Below are 22,281 nucleotides of genomic sequence, written 5' to 3' on the forward strand. Positions count from 1 at the left end.
GCAGGTCAGGAAGCAACAATCAGAACTGGATATGGAACAACAGACTAGTTCCAAATAGGAAAAGGAGTATGTCAAAGCTTTATATTGTCACCCTGCTTATTTAACTTATATGCATAGGACATCATGAGAAATGCTGGGCTGGAGGAAGCACAAGCTGGAATCAAATTGCTGGGAGAAATGTCAATAACCTCAGATATGCAGATGACACCACCCTTATGGCAGAAAGTGAAGAAGAACTGAAGAGCCTCTTGATGAAAGTGAAAGAGGAGAGTGAAAAAGTTGGCTTAAAGCTCAACATTCAGAAAACTAAGATCATGGCATCTGGTCCCATCACTTCATGGGAAATGGATGGGGAAACAGTGGCTGACTTTATTTTTCTGGGTTCCAAAATCACTGTGGATGGTGATTGCAGCCATTAAATTAAAAGATGCTTGCTCCTTGGCAGGAAAGTTATGACCAACCTAGACAGCATATTAAAAAGTAGAGATATTACTTTGTCCACAAAGGTCCGTCTAGTCAAGGCTATGGTTTTTCCAGTGGTCATGTATGGATGTGAGAGCTGGACTTTAATAAAGAAAGCTGAGCTCTGAAGAGTTGATACTTTTGAACTGTGGTGTTGGAGAAGACTCTTGAGAGCCCCTTGGACTACAAGGAGATCCAACCAGTCCATCCTAAAGGAGATCAGTCCTGGGTGTTCATTGGAAGGACTGATGTTGAAGCTGAAACTCCAATCCTTTGACCACCTGATGGGAAGAGCTGACTCATTGGAAAAGACCCTGATGCTGGGAAAGGTTAAAGGCAGGAGGAGAAGAGGACGACAGAGGATGAGATGGTTGGATGGCATCACCAACTCGTTGGACATGGGTTTGGGTGGACTCTGGAAGTTGGTGATGGACAGGGAGGCCTGGTGTGCTGCGATTCATGGGGTCTCAAAGAGTCGGACACGACTGAGTGACTGAACTGAACTGAACACTTAAGACTGGGCACTTTTCTGTGTATATATTATACTTTACTATGTGTGTGTGTGTGTGTGCAATTTAAGAAATCAAAGCATTAGCTGTTACCTAAGACAAATATTTTAGATTAACTGTGATGAAATTTAACCTTTTTGTTTACAGCTATTACATATGTATCAGTATTTAGTAGACTACAGCAGGGGTCAGCAAACTTCTGTAAAGGACCAGACAGCAAATACTTTAGGCCTTGTGAGTCTCTTTCACATAATCCTCTCTTTGTAAAAATGTAACCATCACTTCTATCTGGCTGCTCATACACATGCAGGCTGCAGGCTGGGTTTGGCCCATAGTCAAGAGTTGCCAACCCGTGAATTCTATAGCATAAGAAACAGCAATAATGGAATTACAGAATTTTGAAGTTAAAGGAGACTTTGGAGATAATTTAACCCAATTCCTTCATTTCAAGGATACAAAGATATTCAACAACTTGCTCAAGTTTCAAAACTAACCTTATCACTGATCCATTCACTCTCCACAGACCTGGAAATTTCACACCAGAAAAACCAAAAACACATAGTCACATAAAAACTCATACACAGCTATTTAGAGCAGCATTAGTCACAACAGCCAGAAAGTGGAAAAGTCCACACGTCCATCCACTAATGGGATAAACAAGTTGTGGTCCATCCATATAACGGAGTATTATTTAGCCATAGAAGTGTCATATGTGCTATGACATGGAGGAACCTTGAAAACATGATGTTAAATGAAAGAAGCCAGACATAAAAGCTTATGTATGGGATGAATCTATTTACATAAAACATCCAGAACAGGCAACCCTACAGAGACAGCAAGTGGAACAGTGGCTGCCAGGAGCTTGCACGAGGCTGTGCCACTGCAGAAATTGAGAATCCCTGGAAGCAGAGGACTAGTATCACGTTCACCACTGCACACTCGACACCTAATGCAGAGTCTGGCATGCAGCAGACACTCGGCTTCAGTCGCTGGATGAAAGTACAGAATTCTCCCTGCAGGCTGAGGAGAGGCCGCACGGAGCAGTGGGCCAGTGCCTTAATGCAAGCGAAGATTTACGGGCCTCAGTAAGTATTCATAATGTTTGGTTCTTAGGTTTTTAATTAAGCCAAACAATTGATCTCTCTCTTCCCGTTCCAAAGCAAAAGGAAGAAAGCATATTTTTGCGATATATTTTCATCTGAGTCTCACTTTGTCTCATGAACTCTCACGGTGTTCTGCCAGTATGTTATATAATCTTTTAAAACATTACATAATGCCTTGGGATATCTTAATATAGGTAGTCAGCCTTTACTCACTTCTATGAAAATGCAGACTGCTGTTAGTTATCACTTGAAATTGTGATAGCTTCTTATGAAAGCATAAGGAATGATTGCATCTGAACTGCACAATAACCACAAGAGGTAAAGAACTAAGAGATTTAAAGTGTATACAGATAGGACAAACTCGTGATTTCCAGGCACAAATAAGAAGTAGAAACAGATTTATTACAATTCTAGAAAAAGCTAGTAGTAGAGAAAATAGATGACTTGCTCACCAAAGTAAAAAAAACACAAACTCAACCAACTAACCTAAAATTGCCAAAGACAGAACTTTTCTATAACCCCAGAGTGGATGTAAGCTGTCAGCTCAGCAGTTCCCCTCCTTGGGACCAAGCTGACTTGAACAAGTTACAACAAACATGGTATTAAGCAGTACGCTGTCTTTTTTTTTTTTTTTAGTTTTCCAAACATTACCAACTAAAATTAGCAGTTTTGGGTATTAAGTTCTCTAACAGTAAAGCTGTGTTTGCTGGCTCTTATTAGTGGGTAATTTTTCATGCAAAAGTTGTGGAATTGATATTTGAAGGCTCTGAAAGTCCTCAACACTGCCCTGTACGTCTGTCTTCAGGAAAAGATGATCTAGTAAAACAACAGCAGTGTACAACTCCTGTTTAAAGAACGTTTGCCCTGGTGTTGTGGAGGTACACATCTGTGGAATACAGGGTTAGGAAGATGGAGAGAAAACACATTCATCCAGAAGCACAGAGACCAGGGGAAGAGAAGCATCAGAAGGTGAGCGGCCCATGTAGAGTGGACACACACACAACAGCTGCTCCAGGAGGAAAGAGCTGGGGGAGGTAGAGGTAGAGACTGATTCAAGACACAGATCGGCTTCCAAAAAATAATGAGCAAAATAAATATAGGAAAGCTGAACATTAATAAGTAAAATAGTAAGTAAGAAGGATAAGTGTGTTGTTGCCTTAGGTCTTACATCAAGAAAAAAGCAGGAGTTTGCTTGCCTCCTTTCTCAAAAAATACAAGTTCAGAGAAGTTACCTCCTCCATTTCAACATAAGGATTAGAGCAATCTACCACTCTTATGTAAAGGGAGAAGACAGAACTAGCAAGTAACTCTCCTGGCTTACATCTTTAGTATAAAAGGAGTCTTTGCAAATTTCTGCCCTGCTGCCTCCTACCTCCGGGTTCTTGAGAGTCATCTCAATGCTGGCAGCAGGCCCGAATCCTGTGAGGGATTTAATGTGGATCTGTGTAGGCAGAGGTCGCCTGCATTGGCAGTACACTGAAAATGCCATGGACTTCAAGTATTGAATGTAGAAAACTTGCTCATCCTTCATTGTCTGCAGCATGTACTGGCAAGGCACAATCTACAGACACAAATACAAACAAGACTGGGAACAGATCTAATACGCTAACAAGGCAGCTGGAAAAGGAAATGGTCTGATTCTTTATTTGAATGGGGGAGGCAACTTTAGTCTTAAAATACAGAAATGCCAAACATAATATAATCCAATCTTAATTCCTTTCAGTGACACAAAGTCTTTTTTTCTTTTTTTTTTTTGACACAAAGTCTTATATTACAAAAACAGCAGTTTAAGAAAGGGTGTCACTCTGCTAGGCAAGTTACATTGTCACTTAGAAATTACCCTGTTCCCATTTTAGGGATAAATTCTCAATTTATTGTTGCCATGCCCTCAAATTTTAAAACTTGCTTTTAAATATATTTCTCAGTTCTATCACATATACACTTAATATGCATGGCATCACTGGGATTATTGTCTAATCATGTGAGACACAAAACTTCAACGAAAAACTATCAACAAACTACTCCAGGAGCTTTAAATTAATTCTATAGAAATGACTTGAGTTAAAACGGACAGCAATACAAAAATCTAAACACCCATCATTTTTCACCTATTAAATTATAAGCTTAAAAAATTATTACACTATGAAGTTGGCAAAGGTGCAGTGAAATAAAGCATGCTCATTCACTCCTGAAAGAACTGTAAATAACTATAACCTTTTGGGAAAGGAATCTGGCATTATTTATCATATCTTTATCAAAGAGAGATTACACATAAAGATGTTTATTATGGCAGTATTCATTTATTTATTGGTCACGCTATGCAGTTTTCGGGACCCAAGTTCCCCAACCAGGGGCTGAACCTGGCTCCGGCACTGGAAGCACAGAATCCCAATTACTAGGTTGCTAAAACAGTGAAATGGTAGAAAAAAAATTACATGAAAATATGATCTCAATTGTGTAAACAAACACAGAGAAGAGGTTAGAGAAAGATCAAAATACTAATAATGTCTGAATCTAAAAGGTAGAATTAAGAATAATTTTTCTGTTTTCATATACATACAATTTTTTAAAAAATGTATTTACTTTCATAAAAATAACAACAAAGTAAATAAACTTGCAGTTAGTTACCTGGAGAATGAAAGAATTTCTCATATGCTCAGGTAAATTATCCAGCATTTCTGTGTAGCAGCGCATCAAACTCAACAGCCAAAAATTTCCGCAAGTGGAGTCTTCCTCCGCAGTGTAAGTGAAGGGGTCCACCATGTAAATGACGACAGCGGGAGGGTAGGCTTGGCTGTCTGCAGAGTCGGGCTCCGTGGGAATTCCTATTCTCTCCCTTTCTGTAACACTGCAAACAGAGTCACTTATGAGACGCGCAACATAAATTATAAAAAATACATCAACTCCAGAGCAGACTGACTCCCTGGACAGTGATTACAGAGTAAATGCAACATCAAATGGGAACAAAATGAAGGCAAACCAAGTCAGTTGGCACCAAGATAGATGGAAAATGACAATGTGCTTCTCTAAAATGGGAGATCTCTTTTCACTCCCATGATTTCCTTCTACGAAGATGTTTTATAATGCTGTCATGTTAATACGAAGAGGTTGAAAGTGAAAATGTTAGTCACTCAGTCGTGTTGGACTCTGTCCAACTGTAGCCCACCAGGCTCCTCTGTCCATGGCATTCTCCAGGCAAGAATCCTGGAGGGGTTGCCATTCCCTTCTCCAGGGCATCTTCCCAACCCAGGGATTGAACCTGGGTCTCCTGCATTGTAGGTAGATTCTTTACCATCTGAGACACCAGAGAAATATTATTCATATATTCATATAGTATTAATAGTAATATTAATTACTCTAAGTATATTAATTAGTAAGTAGATACTATTATACTAGTAATACAATAATTACTAGTAAGTTTATAAGAAGTTCTCAGATTTCTTAACATGAACTATAGACTGACAGTTGTTACCTTCTTGGGGGAAGAATAGAAATACAGCACTTCACTGGGTTTAGAGACGCGTGAAGTTGAGGGGGCTGGGGGCAGAGAGGAAGAGTAGCCCAGGGGTCCAAGTCGTAGCCACTCGGCTCAGTCAGAGTACCGTACCTTTCCTGTCCGTCCTGGGAGGGCTGCGAGGAGGTCTGCCCGGGCTCGCTGTCTCCAGCACAGCCCAGGTTCCCTTGCGTTCTCTCTGCAGCGCTGGCCCCGGTGCTGGGGTTCTGCCCCCCGACACTACCGCTGAATCCTGAGGAAGAGGTAGTGCTGATCTGGTTGATGATGGGAGCAGAGGCGGATGTGGAGACCGGGGGCCCCGCGGAGCCAGAGGCGGAACTGCTTGCAGCCGGGTTCAGAGAACTGCCGTTGGAGGTGGGATTAAACGCACTGCCCGCCGAGGGTGTGGCCGAGCCTGGATTTGAAGCTAAAGGCCCAGCGCTCCCAGGTGGCACTTGCGCCTGTGCTGCTGCTGGTGGGGTCTGGTACTTAGGTGGGATCAACAGGCTGCTGTCGAGCTGCAGAGTGGCCAGGTAAGGTGCTGAAAGAGGACACACAGAGAAGGGCCCTCAGGGACGTTCTGCAGGCCCGGCTGACACAGACACTCAGAACAGTCACCTTCTGAAGAGCTATGCTTCCAGGCTGCAATACTCTGGTTCTGACACCCAAAATGCTATCTCCACACCGGAACGCAAGCTTGTATACAGACAAGCTTGTATACAGGAAGTAAACATGGGGCTACCTACAGACATCATGGTATATTATGCTCCTATGTGTTTAACACCTTATAAGCTAGGTGTAAGATTCTCTTGAGAATCTGGGTTAAAATTAACCAGTTAATACCAAATCATGCTGCTACATTTTCGAAATGTGGAGTAAACTAGATATGACTTCTTTAGGCTACTTTAAATAGCTTTTCAAGAATATATATGCACATTAAAACTAGCATTTAATTACTTAGAACAAAAAGATTGTGTGCTCGGTCACATACGATTCTTTGTGACCCCATGGACGGAAGCCTGTCAGGCTCCTCTGTCCATGGGATTTTTTCAGGTAAGAATGGGGGAGGGGGAAACAATCTGCTATTCCATATCTCAAATTTGACTCTGTCATGTAAATCCCCTTTACCTAGGTGATGGCGGCAAACGTGCGCGTAAAGTTTGAGTCTGGAATGATTGTCACTCTCCTCGCTGCCCCAGGGCTGGCTGAACCACTCGCTCACGAGCTCTTCCGTCAGCTTCTGCGCCACGGTCCTCCCCACACGCATGATCCCATCGCGCAGCACTTTGCAGATGGGCTTGTGCTGCCCGAGCCGGCACATCTGACAGAACACAGCAGACCCCACTCAGAACAGGGACCCTCCCTCCTCAGAGCGCACCATCAGCCGCTGAGACGCCTGACATGCACATGGAGGCCTCTTCCTTCTCTCAGCGTTGCCACATGCAACCAGACCAGTAACGTATTTGATCTGCTCTCTTGTCTCTCCAAACCCTGGACTAGCCTCTCTAAGGAAAAATGTTCTTTCTGAAGAAAAAAATAAAGGCTTCTTCACCCCAAGCACCTCCTCCCACACAAGGGAACACTGCTGAGCGCTACCTGACTGCTAATGGTCAAATAAAGAGCCCGATTCCTGCCTACAAAGGCTGAGGAGACATATGTCCACTGAAATCTCTTAAGTAATCTCTACTCTGGATGTTCTCCCATAAGATAACACTAACATTTTATGGGCCACCTGTTACACTGTTACATTTGGAGATCCCCAAGAGCAGAGGCCACTAAAGCAGTGGACATGTTGACCACTTTTTAAAAGTAAATCGTTGTTTTAGCACAATGAGATCCCATTATTAACCTCCAGAACATTAAAGGCGTGCTTATGGTAAAGAATGAATACAATATATCTGCAAAAAGTAAGCTACTTAACTACATGTTAACTGGCAGGAGAGCCCATATAACTAGCCCATACTAGAGCTGATAAACAGAAGGCTTACCAAGCTCCTAAAAAATCCTCTAGTGTACACTCCTCTGAAGCAGGTATGCATTACTGCCAAAAGAGCAATTCTGAAGTGATCAGGTAATCCTTTTAAGTTCTGTAACTTATACTGAGAGCTTCATTCAAAAGAATGACTGGGCTTTAAAATTGCTTAGACAAGTTTTCTGCATTAGGGTAATTGTGATTTAGTATTATTACGCATCATGGACCAGGCACTGTTTAGAAATTACTGTTCCCAAGGATTTCCTTCAGTGGCTTAATTGATGCCATTATTTCAGACATAAGCGTCTTCTCTTTTCTTTGAAGCAACATGTAAGTTTACCATTTCATGTGTACTCATACATTTATAGATGGTCAATTTCTGTTATGGAATATTTTTGAAATTCAACTTGGCATCTTATTTAATAAACACTTTTGTAATGCTTATAATATATCACAGCTCCAAACACTTTATAAACACTAATTTCATTTACTCTCATCAAATATGAAGATTAATTGGGAGTATAAGGTACAAAAACTTGTGTATATGTACTTTAGCAGAAGAAATGTACACTAACTCTTTAAAGACAGGTGTGATTCTAATTTTTCAAAAGTAACAGGACTTTATATACTAAATATACAAAATTATCTAACATTACTAGGGTTATTACATTATTAATCTGTACCAAAACTGAGTATTAAGATGTTTAAATAAAACATAACAGGGATATGAGTCATTAAACTTCTATATGATTCAGGAATTTTCCAGCTAAACATTTTTATACTGTTTTCAGGAATTCCCTCCCACCCCCAAGAGTAGATGTGCTTTGTTTTTGTAAAGTTCATCTTCCGAACAACCACTATCCCCCGGTGAGTAGTCCTTTTAAACTCAAGCACATAAATGGGGAAAAAAACAGCTGATGGGATTTTAAGATGTGTAGTAAGGCTGGTAGAGGAAAATCTTTTCAATCTAATAACATATAAAGCTATGATGGGAAAACAATGTACTTCCTGAAAAACTTGCCAACTTATCCTTTTCTTCATCCTCCAAATATGTGCAAATTTTCCTGGAGATCTATTTTGAAGGTATTTATACTTTAAAATTTAGTCACAACTAGAAATAATCTGAGGACCTGCATCAGATGACTCTCACCTCTCGTGTCTTTCTCACCTCATATACAGCGCTCAAGTCCCTGAAGAAAGTTTTGGCTCCTTCGAGCAAGGCCTCATTTTCTGGACACACCACAATATAGGCAACATCACGGTGGCCCCCGTATGGGTCCAACAACAGCCTCTCCCAAAACGGCAAGGAGAATGGCGATATGGTGAGGAAGTCCTTGTCGTAGCCTACCAGCAGGGTGGGGATGGGCAGTGGCTCAGGAGACTCTTCAGAACCTAAAACAAGACTGCAGTTTAGGAAAGCTCTTGCGAGTCCTTCTCCCCCTACCTCCACAACTGCGAATTCTCTGGCGATTCGTCTTAATTCTGGCATCAGACATTTTATTGCAGGCTGACATGATACTCTTAAAAGTAGTCTTCAAATCCTCTAATTAAATGGCCCCTGATGAAGAACTTCAATTAAATGAGTCAGAACATGCTTATAAAGGTTCAGTGAGTGCAGACTAGAGCAGGTAGTGTTAGTTCTCGAAACAAAAATATCTATCTTCCTCTAAGACAAGCACTATGGTCCTGACTACAAAGAAGCTGCCAGAACTAGTTCAGAGGTTCATCCAGATGAAACAGCAGTGAGGACTGGGAAGAGGAGATTCTAACAAATAGTCTAGTTGGGCATTATTTGCCCCATTGACCTTGATTATGCCAAAGACATTAAGAAACATTATCTCCAAAACTGACTATTGGAAAACAGGAGATTATAAAATTTAGTAGTCAGGAGGGAAAAGATTCTATTTTGTCAGCGAAGGAAGGACTTGACAGTAACTAAAGCTGCTCTTTTCACGGAAGAAAAAATCCGAAAGACTGTCAACAGCGAGAAAGGTCTACCGTAGGTTCCCCGTCCTGCCATCTTGTGGAACTGCTGCCAGGTGAGTGGCCCCTGCACGTGCTGGATGTTCTCCCAGGTCCTGCCCGTGCGCTTCTTCTGGATGGCGTCCTGGAGAAAGGGCTGCAGAGACAGCAGCGTGCGGACCACGTCTTGGGAGGACAGCATGCTGATGTCCAGCACTGCAAGAGAAGTGACAGAACAGGACAGGAACCGTCAAGGCGGGTGGGCACGACCTCAGCGACAGGCCATGCAGAGACGTCACTAGCAGCAGAGTCTACTTACGGTAGACTCTAAAATACTTAGTAAATAATAAATTTTATTATTATTGAAAATAATAAAAGGGGAAATAAGGTTATTCTATATAATCAAGGCTAACTATAGAACTGCCTAAAAGTGGAAAGGTGAATAGGTCTGACTTTTTAAAACCATACAGACCTGTTTCCAAGGGTATTCATAAGAGAGCTGCAAAAATTTCTTAATGATTGCTTCATAATTACTTTTAGTTTCTTAACTACTTTTGAGAAAGTTATTTATGCATGTATGGCTATGCTGGGCCTTTGTTGCTATGTGCAGGTTTCTCGTTGCAGTGAACAGGAGGAGGCTGTTCTCTAGTTGCAGTGTGTGGGCTTCTCACTGCAGTGGCTTCTCTTGCTGCGGCTTGCAGGCTCTGGAGTGCAGACTCAGCGGTTGCGGCGCATCAGCCTCGTGGCCCCATGGCAGGCAGGATCCTCCTGGACGAGGAGCAAACCCGAGTCCCCGCACTAGCAGGTGGATTCTTAACCACTAGATGGCCAGGGAAGTCCAGTTTCTTAATTACTTTTGTTTACAAATATTAATGTTTATCTGATTATATGATGAGTGGGAAAAAGGAATTTAAAAAGAAGCTTAGGACAGCTGGGGAGTCACGGTTTCAGAACGCACATTCTTCCTGCTAGCAGGAGGACTCCTTAACCTCAAACGTGAAAACCTCTGAAACTCTCCCCAAACTGCACGGGCCTGCATGAACACAGGTGTATTTCTTCCCAGTGGGCAGAGAGAGGGTCTATAATGTTCATCAAATTCCCTAAAAGATCTGAAGAAAGAAGTACTGAAGCTGGAGGTGGTCAGCTATGAACCTGCAGACCTTTCCTTTCCTCTTCTCCAGCTGATGAGGACGGCGGCACAGATGGAAACCTGTGACCTATTTACGAACTGAACCTGGAACACAGGGTGCTTAAGGGTCTGAAGACATTCTCAGGTGTGTCCTCAAAGCAAACACGGGTTGCAAATTGATGGCACAGAGGTTTTGTTTTCATTTTTCAATCTGAAACAGACTTCTCAGGAAATTTCATACACAAATCTGGATTTCCAGCTTCTCTTGAAAAACTGGAAGACTATCTGACAAGTCTGGGACTAAGACCACTACATTGCTAGATGCCCACCGCCTGTGGGAGTCGAGGCGCTGTCTCTCCTTCAGACACTCTGCTGCCTGCCTGAGGCTGCAGCAGGATTAACTGCCTCTATCTTCAAGCCTGTGCTTTTTTTCTTCTCACAGTAAAGAAAAAAGTAAAGTACTTCCTGTACCCATGGCTCTACCCAGTGTAGGAAAAATGACAGACCAAGAGAGTTACAGGTTAAAGAAAAATAAAAGCAGAGGCAATTCTTTGTGAACTCTATTCCTGTGCACAGAAAACAGAAAGGATATTGTGGAAGGACACTGCTTTTTTGCAAAGCTGGCTCTCCACATCATTTGTTTACACAATCTGTCTGGTACTTTCAGCAGCTCAATTTAGAACCCACATCTCATCTGCAATAAAACATGCTATTCTTCATATCCAAAGATGACACTACTCATCCACCCACCCAGACTGCTTTTCTATCTGAAGGCCACTATCTAATAAAAGAAACCACGTAAGATAATCACCCATAATTCTTTAGGGGAAAGACTTTAATTCATAAATTCATGCAGCAGTCATTAATCCAAGGACTGCTAAGTATAAGGCACTGTACTTAAACCTAAGGAGTTACAAAAATGAGTATAACCCTTGAAATATTTTCTCAGATGTCTCTACCTCCCAGAAGTCTCCTTGCTTACATAACCTTCTCCTCTGCAAGACTGAGGATGATTCCAAAAGTAGGGTCTATGTTTCTTTCATTCATAGAACCCCTCCAGCTTGGCCTCTGATCCCACAAACAGCTCTCACTGTGGTCACAAGACCTGTTTAATACTTATCTTAAAAGCCTGGCTTACTGAATGCCTATTGACCAGTCTCTTGGTGGAGCTTGGGTACACAGCAGAATGCAGCAAATGCAGGCCCTCCTCTGGCTCCATACCTGCTTCCTCCTCAGTGAGCCCTCCTCCTTCACCACGCCCTGACCTGGGCTATCATCCATGTGCCGTCCACTCCCCTACCCCTGAGCTCCACACCATAAAGTCCCAAGTGTCCACCTGGACATCTCAAAGGAGATCTTTAAAACTTCCCAAACTCAATTATGACCTTCAGACCTAGTCTTTCCCCAGAACACTCATCTTTGACCAACATGCCACTGTCTGTCCAGGTGTACAAGTCACAAACCTGGGTGTTTTCCTTAATATCTCACTCTCTCTGATCCCCCAAACCCAATGCATTACACCAAGTCCCGCCATAATACCTCCCAAACGTCCCGTGACTGTTTCCACTTCTTTTCCATCTCCTATGCTAGGACACTAAGCCAAGCTACTGGTTCTTCTTTCATCTGCTGCAGGAACTTCTCAGTGTCCTCCAATCCCCTCTTGCCATTTTCTAATCCTCAGTCCACACTCCAGTCAGAGTCCACTGTTTCTGAGTACACAAATCTGATGGCACTGTCTCTTCATAGCCCATCAAGGACTTGCTAAATCTGAAGACCCAGGGCCCAGCGTGTCCCCAAAGGCTCTTGACAGTCTAGCCCTGCTGGCCTCTGGGCTTCTCTGAAGGCCCCACACCCTACTTAACTCTGGCCCTCCACGCTTGCCACCCTACCCTGTACCCAGTGTTGCAATCTCAAATATCACTGCTTCTTCAAGGAAGTGTCCTCTGACACCCCATGCTTTCATCACTTATAATGGTTTGCAGTTATATGCTTATTTGTGTAATTATGTGATTCATGTCATTTTCCAAAATAGATTAGAAAGTCCCTGAGGGCAGGTACCTTGTCTCTTTCATTCACCACTTTTCCCCCAGGACACATCACAGCATAGACTGAGAATGAATAAAGAAGAGGTAACAGTCAGGTGCTCGGCACTCTTAGAGCCAAACTCCAAAAACATTTATCATCTGGAGTTTTTTTAAGACAGTGACATGCCCCAGGAGCCACAACATAAAGTAAAGTGTGATTACTGTTACCAGAGACACAAAATACTGGAAAACCAGAGGCAAGAGAAAGCATTCTGTAAATGGACAGAAAGCTTCCTGGAAGAAGTATCATGGAAACTTGACCCAAAAGGGTGTAAAGATTACCAGTCTGTATAATCTAGATCAGGGCTCCCAATCCCTGGGCCACAGACCAGTACCAGTTCGCAGCCTGTTAGGAACTGGGCCGCACAGCAGCAGGTGAGAGCCAAGCAAGCAAGTGAAGCTTCATCTGTATTTACAGCCACTCCCCATCACTCATATTCTCCTGGTCCGTGGAAAAATTGTCTCCCATGAAACCGGTCTCTTGTGCCAAAAAGGACAGGGACCGCTGATCCCGATGACTTTTATCCTACAACATAATTACTCTTCTCCAAATGTGTTTCAACATGAAACATTTCCCCATCCTTAAATTTCGAATTTCAAGATAGCTCTCACTTCAGTTGTGTCTATTTTTTAAGAAATAAAATTTAAAATTTTGTCACATAAAGGCAAGTGTGCAAGTTATTGTTACACCAAGACAGTTCTCAAAGTAAATCTGTATTCTGGGAAACCTACCGTTGCTGTGAGGCCAAGAGTGCACAGTGGCGCTTCTCACCAGGGCTTCATCCACTTTGCCGCCCGTGGGATTATCCACATACTGCCGACCCTGCTCCAAGGCATTAAAGCATTCCGTCCAGTAATCATTATTATCTGCTTGCACCCGGTCGTAACTCCAGCTCACACAGGGAAGGGTCTGGCGACTGTTGGAGGAAATGTAGTCTAGGAAACTCAGTGAAGCAAAAGGCTGTGTGTGTTGGTTCTGCAAGAGGAGGAGAAGGCTTATTGGTGGCTCCTGGGGTTTTCTGGCTCCTTCCATCTGAGGAAGGAAGGTGGTCTGACACATCATTAGACGCCTTTCGGCAGCCTGACCAATGTCAGAATTCTTCCCAAAAATATCCAACTCATCTTCCAGGAAGAGTCCCGAATTGTAACCAAGTTTGCGATTCATGATCGCGCTAAACCCACAGGTGCAGCGGTACTGGTCCTCGTTGGAAGAATCGGGGATGTAGAGCCCGACATCCGCCCCTTTGATGTTCATGTTGCAGGCACAGATGCAACAGCTGTCAAAGTTTCTGTCTTTAAAGATGTTCATCACAGAATCCGAAAGAATCAGGGTGACATAGAGGCTGTGGGCTTCGGGGATTGGCTGCATGGTGGCGGGCTCCACAGAATTGAGAGGCCGGGTGGTAGAGGGGGTGGAGGCTGGTGAGCCCTGGTCTGTGCTGTCATACTTCACAGAGCCCTGGCCACTGGCAGTGCCCCCTCCTCTAGGAGTCCTTGGGGTCCTGGGGGTTCGTGGTGTGGGGACAGAGAAGCGAGGGGTTGCTGGGGACGGTAAAACTCCTGCTCCACTGTTGCTGGCTGGGGCAGCGCTGTTGAGCGTCACCGGCGTGTTCATCTGTGGCGTGTTCAGATAATCTGGATCTGCCAGGCTCCCGACACTAGGCACATTGCTGCAAGAGAGACGGCACCGCGTGAGAAGAGGGGGCAGGTCCCGGGTGCCGGACACGCGCCTCAGCACCCCAGCCTGGCCCGGCCATTTCTTTCTTATGCATGCTATCGCTCGGTTTATTTCAGTTTCTATATTTTTTTTTTAAGGGATTCAAAGGAGTCATTGAAGTGTGTGGAAAAGCAAGCAGCAAGGTATGATGAATAATTCAATATAGCATTGCCCTTCCACTCAGTCCACACTTCAGCAAGCCTCCTCTTCATCTTTTGAGGAAACTTTTACTATTTTTAACAAGAAAACATGACGCTGGGTTTGGACAAAGTAGTTCTGAAAAACTCTAACTACTAAATAGAACTTTAACACATGAGTTCAGATGCCAAATTAGCTAGAAGACCATAGATGAAATTCCCATCTAATTTGCAATTACAATTTTGTCCTTTTTTGAGACTGAAAGTCTGCCAGTGTACTTGTTCTCTGAGGCTATAATCTACATATGATTCTACAGTAGTTATAATCAAAGGCACATGAAAATTTAACATTTTTCTAGTTTCCAAAAAACGCAATCCTATCTAGCTAGCATTTTTATCGTAATGAGTGACCACGAGGGAATTCTATTTGAGGAACCCACTGGCCAGTCATATATTACAATTAACAACAAGGTTACACATGCTGCCGAGAACTTAGTGTTAATTAGGTCACTGCACGTAAGTATACATCCTACATCAGTGTCCAAACCGCTAACGGGTTTCTGTGGTAGGCAACTGCAGTTCACTTTCTATTTTCCGTATGCTATGCAAAACAGCACCATGATTTTGAATTCCCAGAGACAATCACACTGTGCTGTTTTCTCATAAGCAGTGACTTCTGTCTGGAACAGCCACAAAGAAGACAAAACAGTGTCCACAATGTTCTCACTGTAATAAAATGTTCTTGCTCTACATTCTCAGAGGCACCCATAAAAAAGACTGGGATCATTCTTTCCAATCAGAAGATATCAAAAGAAATAAGATTTTTAAATGCTTAAAATTCTTCTATTAATACTGTGCTTAAACTAATGTTCTTCCAATAAAGTACATATTCATTCACTTATAATTTGAAAGAAGAATGTCTTAAAGTAATGGCTCTTTGAATCATTTTCTTCTGATTTTTAATTAGCTATGCCTAACCTACCAACCTGAAAATCCGAATCAGGTTCTGCAGAGAAATGTTCAATCTGAGGCACAGTGGTGTCTTTGAGTACAGATAACGAGTGACCCAGAAACCCTGATCAGCAATCACTGCTATCTCAGAGAGCAAAACGGTAAGTGTGTAATAATGATCTTTACTCTAATTGGACTCCTTTCAAATTTTCCTGTTCAACAAAACTCTGAAATGATTATGCAGTTCAGATCAGAAAGGGAACTACAACGATTAACTGAAAACCTAAATAATTAAATTGCTCCCGAGGCAGTAAAATGGTTTATCGTATATAGGAACCTGACTTTTCCCATTCAAGAAAAATGAATTGAGGAGCAACCAACCCCATGCTAGCTGCTGGATATGCAACAGTGAAAATAAAAAGAGGAAGAAAAGCCAGTGCATGGCAAGTATGAGAGGCATCAAGAGCATGCTGGTGAGTCTGCGGCAAAGCGGCATCAAGAGCGTGCTGGTGAGTCTGCGGCAAAGCGGGAGGGCCTCCTGCAGCTCGGACAGTGAAGAGTGCCTGCGGGGCAGGAGACCAGGCTTCAGTCCCTGGGTCGGGAAGATTCTCTGAGAAGGGCATGGCAACCCACGCCAGTATTGTTGCTTGGAGAAGTCCATGGACAGAGGAGCCTGGCATGCTACAGTTCGTGGGATCACAAAGAGTCAGACACAACTGAGCAACTAACAAACACACACGCGGTGATGGAGACCATAGCAGGAGGACTTCCCACACAGATACACACACACGGTGATGGAGACCACAGCAGGAGGACTTCACACACACACACACACACACACACACACACACACACAGATGGAGACCACAGCAGGAGGACTTCACACACACACACACACACACACACACACACACACACAGATGGAGACCACAGCAGGAGGACTTCACACACACACACACACACACACACACACACACACACAGATGGAGACCACAGCAGGAGGACTTCACACACACACACACACACACACACACACACACACACACACACACACACACACACACACACACACACACACACACACACACACACACACACACACACACACACACACACACACACACTGATGGAGACCACAGCAGGAGGACTTCCCACAGTCCACAACTGTGCAGTCCACGAAGTAAGGGAACCACCAGCCCCATGTGCTGAACTTAGATTCAGTCTTGGTCTCAACGAGCCACGTGCCTAGCTACAACACGAGGGTAGTGGGTGCCACACTGGAAGGTGCAGGTACACTTACTTTATCCCAGAAAGTTCTGTTAACAGTGCCAGTTTAGAATACTAAGAATCTCTGGGGTGGCAGACAACAGATTTAATAGACCTAAACAATGATCTAAATTATCTGTTACAGAAACTATCATGCAGCAAAGGGTTGTGTGTTACTGTTTCGAGGAGCCTGTGTGTGTAAGAGGCTAAGCTGTGGAATGGCTTCTGAAGCGGTGACACTGCTTGTGAGCGGCATGCTCACCCACGGTGTGCCAGTTGCTCCAGCCATGTGGGACCAGTCTGAGATGAAGCAAGCTGGGACACAGCTGGAGAAAGGCAACCGAGAATAAGCCAGACCCTGCCCCACAGAGTGCTTCTGGGCACACACATTTATACTGTCGGTGGCATGTTGCTTCCACAACCATTAGTTCTCAGAGCAATTCAAAAATCTTGTGCCTGAAACTCAATTTACAAGAGGAGAAGACCTAGGTAAAATGGTCCCTTAAGGTCATACAGAGACTAAACAAAAGAGGCAGGAATTTGAATCCTATGACTTCATGTACTTCTCCAAGTCTAAGGTTATTTTAAAGTACTTCGCAGTCACAGTTTTTCATTTCAATACAGACTTTACACAAACATAAGCATAAAGCCTGCTTGTAAAATTAAAGTTGATTTCATCAAGATGATTTCTATACGAGGTCACGAAAGTAGCCCACAGACTGGACCTACAGCATAAATTTGTCTTAGCTTTAGTAATGTAGCTCCGAATTAACTGTCAACAATTTTTTCTTTGGTGTGGGGAGAGGGCACATGTCTTGCAGGATTTTAGTTCCCTGACCAGGGATTGAACCCAGGCCATTCACAGGGAAAGTGCCGATTCCTAACCACTGCACTACCAGGGAATTCCCAACTATCAATATTTTTAAAAAGGGAATGCACATTAACATCTCTCACATTCCTGCCTGAACAACTCCCTCTGGTTGAACAGCAAAAAAAAAAAAAAAAAAAGTCCCTTTAAAGGGGGCAATACATACTCTCAAACAGTCTATTATTGACCCCATTCGCCCCCACTGCCCCTACAGTGACACTTGAGTATCAGCAGTGCCTAGTGTTTTGCTGGACCCAGACCACTCCATCCACATACTGCTTACTTGGTCCTGACAGGCATTTGAGTTTGTGGCCTTTTACTTTATAGTATTTACATTATGTTATTAAGAAATTATCAAAGGGAAAACTAATTCTGCATTGTTGAAGTCAAAATTATTTGCGGACAGTATGAAATACGTACAAGCTATGATAAATACTTCCTTTTCCCTCCCCCATATCATAGCACTGTTCTATTGCTGATTTCTTGACATGGGGTCAGCAACAGAAATTAGCATATGAATACTTAACCTTAAAGTGCCTTAAGTAAACATATATAAAATCATCAACGTACATATAGCAAAGTACTTACCACCATCACCCTAAAAATATTACCCACTCCAATCTACTGCATGGTTCTGTGACAGACTCTGATTTGACACTGAATGACCATAAACACCATGGTTCTCTACACAAATAACTCAATTTTCCCGTATATATGAAATTTAGTTTAGAAAATAATATTTTCAACACAAAAGAATATGCACAAAAACATGAATGGCCGAAAAAGTTTCAAATGAAATGCTGTCATCATGTAAAGTAAATACTTAGGTTAAATGATAAAAATCCTATTAAATATGGCAGGCGACTTGACACAATCCCAGTACATACTTGTAGCCATCTCTAATGAAAGTGGCTGCAGGTGGCATGGGCAGTTGCTCAATTTTAGGAGGGATTGCCCACGAAGGCCGAAACAGACAGGCATCAGGAATCTTCAGAGGTAGCAGGCATTGACTCGGCAACATCTTCAGTGGAGCAAACATGGAGGATCCCACAAAAGGCTGAAAAGTTGGAACTTTGTGCACGTACGAAAAGTCCTGTGACAACAAAGTGGGGTTGGTGATCAAGCTGGTAAACAACTTGAGGACATACCAAAACAGCAACAAAAATGACTGCAATTCACTATTTCTCTTATCTCATCAATGGAAAAAATGTGAATGTCAACATTTTCAATTAATCAAAAGACACTAATATGCCAAGTGACATACCACATGGTCTAATTCAGAGAACCCTTAGGAACATATGTATATATTATTGCATACAGACAATACTACTTTAAAGAAGTTGTAGAAAAGTGTGCTTTAAAATCACCCTGTCTTTGTATGGGTTTCCCAGGTGGTGCTAGTGGTAAAGAGTCCGTCTGCTAATGCAGGAGATGTAAGAGATGTGGGTTCAATTCCTGGGTATTCTTGCCTGGAGAATCTCACGGACAGAGGAGCCTGATGGGCTGTGGTTTATGTGGTTGCACAGAGTCAGACATGACTGAGAGTCTGAGCATGCATGCATGTCTTTGTACCTTTACCTTTACTTCCTCTGGCTTGGGACTTCCTAATCCATCTTCCACTTCCATCTTGAATTCAGTGAGCTGTGTTGAAACCATACTGACCATTGGGCTTTCCATCATGCCTAATGCTGTCACTGTCTCTGAGCTGATCCCATCTTTATAATTCATCACAGGAGAAAATGCGGGGTGCTGCTCCAAAGAAGGAGGGGTGGGGAACATCCTCTGCAAGTCTGCAACTGCTAAAAATAAATAAATAAATAAGAAAGTAAAATTTTTAACGGGCCTGACTTAAAAAAAAAAAAAATCCCATAATCCCATAATCCCATAATCAGGCCCCCTAGTTGGCATCAGAAATAATGTTGACTGAATGGGCATATCCGTTACATAATAGAGTACTAATAATAGAAGTTCCTAAGAAGAAAATTAGGAAAATTTTCAGCGGAAAATTAGCCTTTGCTGAATCTTTACAACTGTCCTCTTGACGCTTTATAATTTGGCTTCACATTAATTATGTGAACAAAGTCTACATAAACATACTCCCCCCCCCCCCACAATTGATATCCTGAAAAATCTAAGGAAATGAAACTTCATAGTCAGGATTAATAATCGTATCTAGAACAAAAGACAATTTATTGAAAATCAACTGGGGAAAAATTATCCTTTAAGTAATATTTAGAACAGTGCCTCTCAACCTTTTTTTAAAAAACTCATTGTTATATACCTGAGGTTAACCATCATCACTTCCAGTGTCTCTTTAAGGCACTGATTCTTGAAGCACAGGTGTATGGGATGCAATGCAAGTTGTGGTTGTGAAATCTGGCCACTAGGGGGTGCCCTGTATAGCAAATGTATTTGCATATTTGGAGACGCAAGTTTAAACCAGTAATCTGGAAACATCTAACTCCCCAGTTCTCAACCACACTGCTCTTTCTAGCAACTTCAACATTTAAACTGTAACTACTGTCTACAGTGGTATAGTTTACTGTAACTACTGAACAGATGTTAACACGACTTACAGCACTGAATCAGAACTTAGTGAAGAGGAGCTGCCCTGTGCTCTGTCCCAGCTCATGCCTGAGGCTGAGTTGTACAGAGAAGCAGCGGTGGGCCAGCCCCGACTCAGGGGCTCCCACCACAGCGCTGCTGCGTGCCGCTCACTTCCTCCCCCCGAGCCTAGTTTCTTCATCTAGAAGGAAAGGTTTGGCTAGGAGTATGATTCTCATTAGGCTTGCTTTCTTCCCTTTGTTCATGGAGGGAGCGGAACGCCTCCACCCTCTGGAGCAGAAAAGGGTGAGAACCTCTGGATTAGACGATTTTTACCATGTTTCCTAGTTATTTATATAATCCTGAATAATTTACCCTCTCCTGGCCTCGGGGACCAACAAGGGGCAAAAAAGGCCAATAAGCAGGGTTTCAGATCTCAACTTTTACTTCCATTAGAGAAGCTCCACTTCTACTTAACTTCTATAATAGAATTCTGTATAAGATTTCGTTTGACAAAACAGTACCTGCTGCTGCTACAGAAAAAAAGTTAAAAAGAGAGAAATGAAGAAGAAAACCTATTGTAAAACTCTCAAGATGATCTTCAAGTTACTTTCTTGCTGTAATAGTATTTGACCCTAACACCATATAACAATTCACAGTATTAGGGATACAAGCCAAGCCAGAAACTATCATAGAACCACTGGAGAGATTATATAGTTGATAAGTCCTGCTGCTGAAAAACAGGTCTTCAGATGCAGCAGCAACCAAACCAATACATCTTTAAAATAAGACTAAAAACTTAAATACAGAAAAATAGGTTATTCTTGAAATATATTCATCACCTTTAACCTTTGGTCCCTATTCCTTTTCCTAAGCCAAAGAGAAGCTACTGTTCAATGTAAATTATAAAATTAATTTGTAAGTAGAGTGTTTTAAAACACGTGTCTGCGTCATAAAATCTTCAAACTCCTATTACATTACAGAACTTAATCAACAAAGCAGATATCTGGAAAATAACAAAACTATATAAATTCACTTTGAGTTAAAATGACAATGAACTTAAACACAGCCCTTTCTTAATTTATTAAGTATTCAAGCTATGGTACAAAAATGTTATCTCAAAATTATTTTATTAAATTTGTTTTCAAATTTTCTCTGAGAAATGTAAAAAAGGCATTTGCCATTTAGGGCTCCTCAATTTCTTCGATGCTACTGAACACAGTTATATATCTCAGTTTGCCAAGCCTCAGCCACTTTGATCATTTTTGTCAAAGGTAAGAGAGAACACAGACAAAAAGTATGGATAAAATGATATTCCACTTGCCAGAGATTTATGTTAAAAAGCAGTCTTCACCATTCTCATTATGAGCTATTCAGGAAGACTTGCAGCCTCTCTATAGTTTTAATTTCCTCATCTACAAAATGGGAATAATATCTCCCTCATATTTTTTGTGCACGTTAAATGAGATAAGGTATGCACAGAAGTGAACAGTTTGCCAGGTCCATCTAAATACTCAGAAAGTAGTGAGAGTCAGCAATAATTAGTCCTCCCTCCTAATTTTGGTTTGATTAGAAAAAGATGGAAAATGCTATTCAGTCACAGGAAATTCCTGAAATGACCCTAAAAAGTTTTGAGATGAAAAATAGGGAACTGAACTCAAAGTAGGTTAAGGTAGAAAGAAAACAGAAACCTAGAGAAACATTCTGGTCCTCTAAAGTAGAAAAATATTGCCTGTAGTAGAATTGCCTGTTCAATTTTCTTCCCATAAAATGACTAAAGTGAGTGTGAGAACAGCTACCAGGAGGGACTGGAGTTTAAGAGTCTTACCCACAAAGCTCCAGTTACTCATCCCTCCCTGTCCTCAAGACCTGCTGCCCTTCAGCAGGAACTCACCATTCAGGAAACCCTCCATTTCCTATCCTGTATATCAAGTATTTATGCAGAAGACCCAAGCCTCCCAACAGAAGCATCATCACTAAGAAAGTTCTCAGTATTCGTCCCTTACAAATAGTAAGCGCTCTTGTAGAATAAAAAGTCAATGCAAAAGTCCAACTCTTTCATTTTGCCTCCTGAAAGTCTCATA

General features: G+C 42.3%; 1 protein-coding gene across 2 annotated transcripts in view; it reads right to left on the reverse strand.

The window, feature by feature from the left end:
* MED13L (mediator complex subunit 13L) overlaps positions 1-22,281 on the reverse strand; it is a 291,272-nt gene that overhangs the window by 19,067 nt on the left and 249,924 nt on the right. The window contains exons 15-23 of one of the 2 annotated variants that reach the window (XM_065904933.1): positions 19,232-19,449; positions 18,541-18,746; positions 13,447-14,384; positions 9,538-9,717; positions 8,708-8,931; positions 6,696-6,888; positions 5,682-6,108; positions 4,703-4,922; positions 3,447-3,635 (exon numbers count right to left, since the gene is read on the reverse strand). In XM_065904933.1, coding sequence (XP_065761005.1) covers positions 3,447-3,635; positions 4,703-4,922; positions 5,682-6,108; positions 6,696-6,888; positions 8,708-8,931; positions 9,538-9,717; positions 13,447-14,384; positions 18,541-18,746; positions 19,232-19,449 — 2,795 coding nt within the window. Of the gene's footprint in view, positions 1-3,446; positions 3,636-4,702; positions 4,923-5,681; positions 6,109-6,695; positions 6,889-8,707; positions 8,932-9,537; positions 9,718-13,446; positions 14,385-18,540; positions 18,747-19,231; positions 19,453-22,281 lie in introns of both variants that reach the window. The other variant, XM_065904932.1, reaches the window with a different exon arrangement.

The sequence above is a fragment of the Muntiacus reevesi genome, chromosome 13 (assembly GCF_963930625.1).
Source record: "Muntiacus reevesi chromosome 13, mMunRee1.1, whole genome shotgun sequence".
Classification (NCBI taxonomy): Eukaryota; Metazoa; Chordata; class Mammalia; order Artiodactyla; family Cervidae; genus Muntiacus; species Muntiacus reevesi.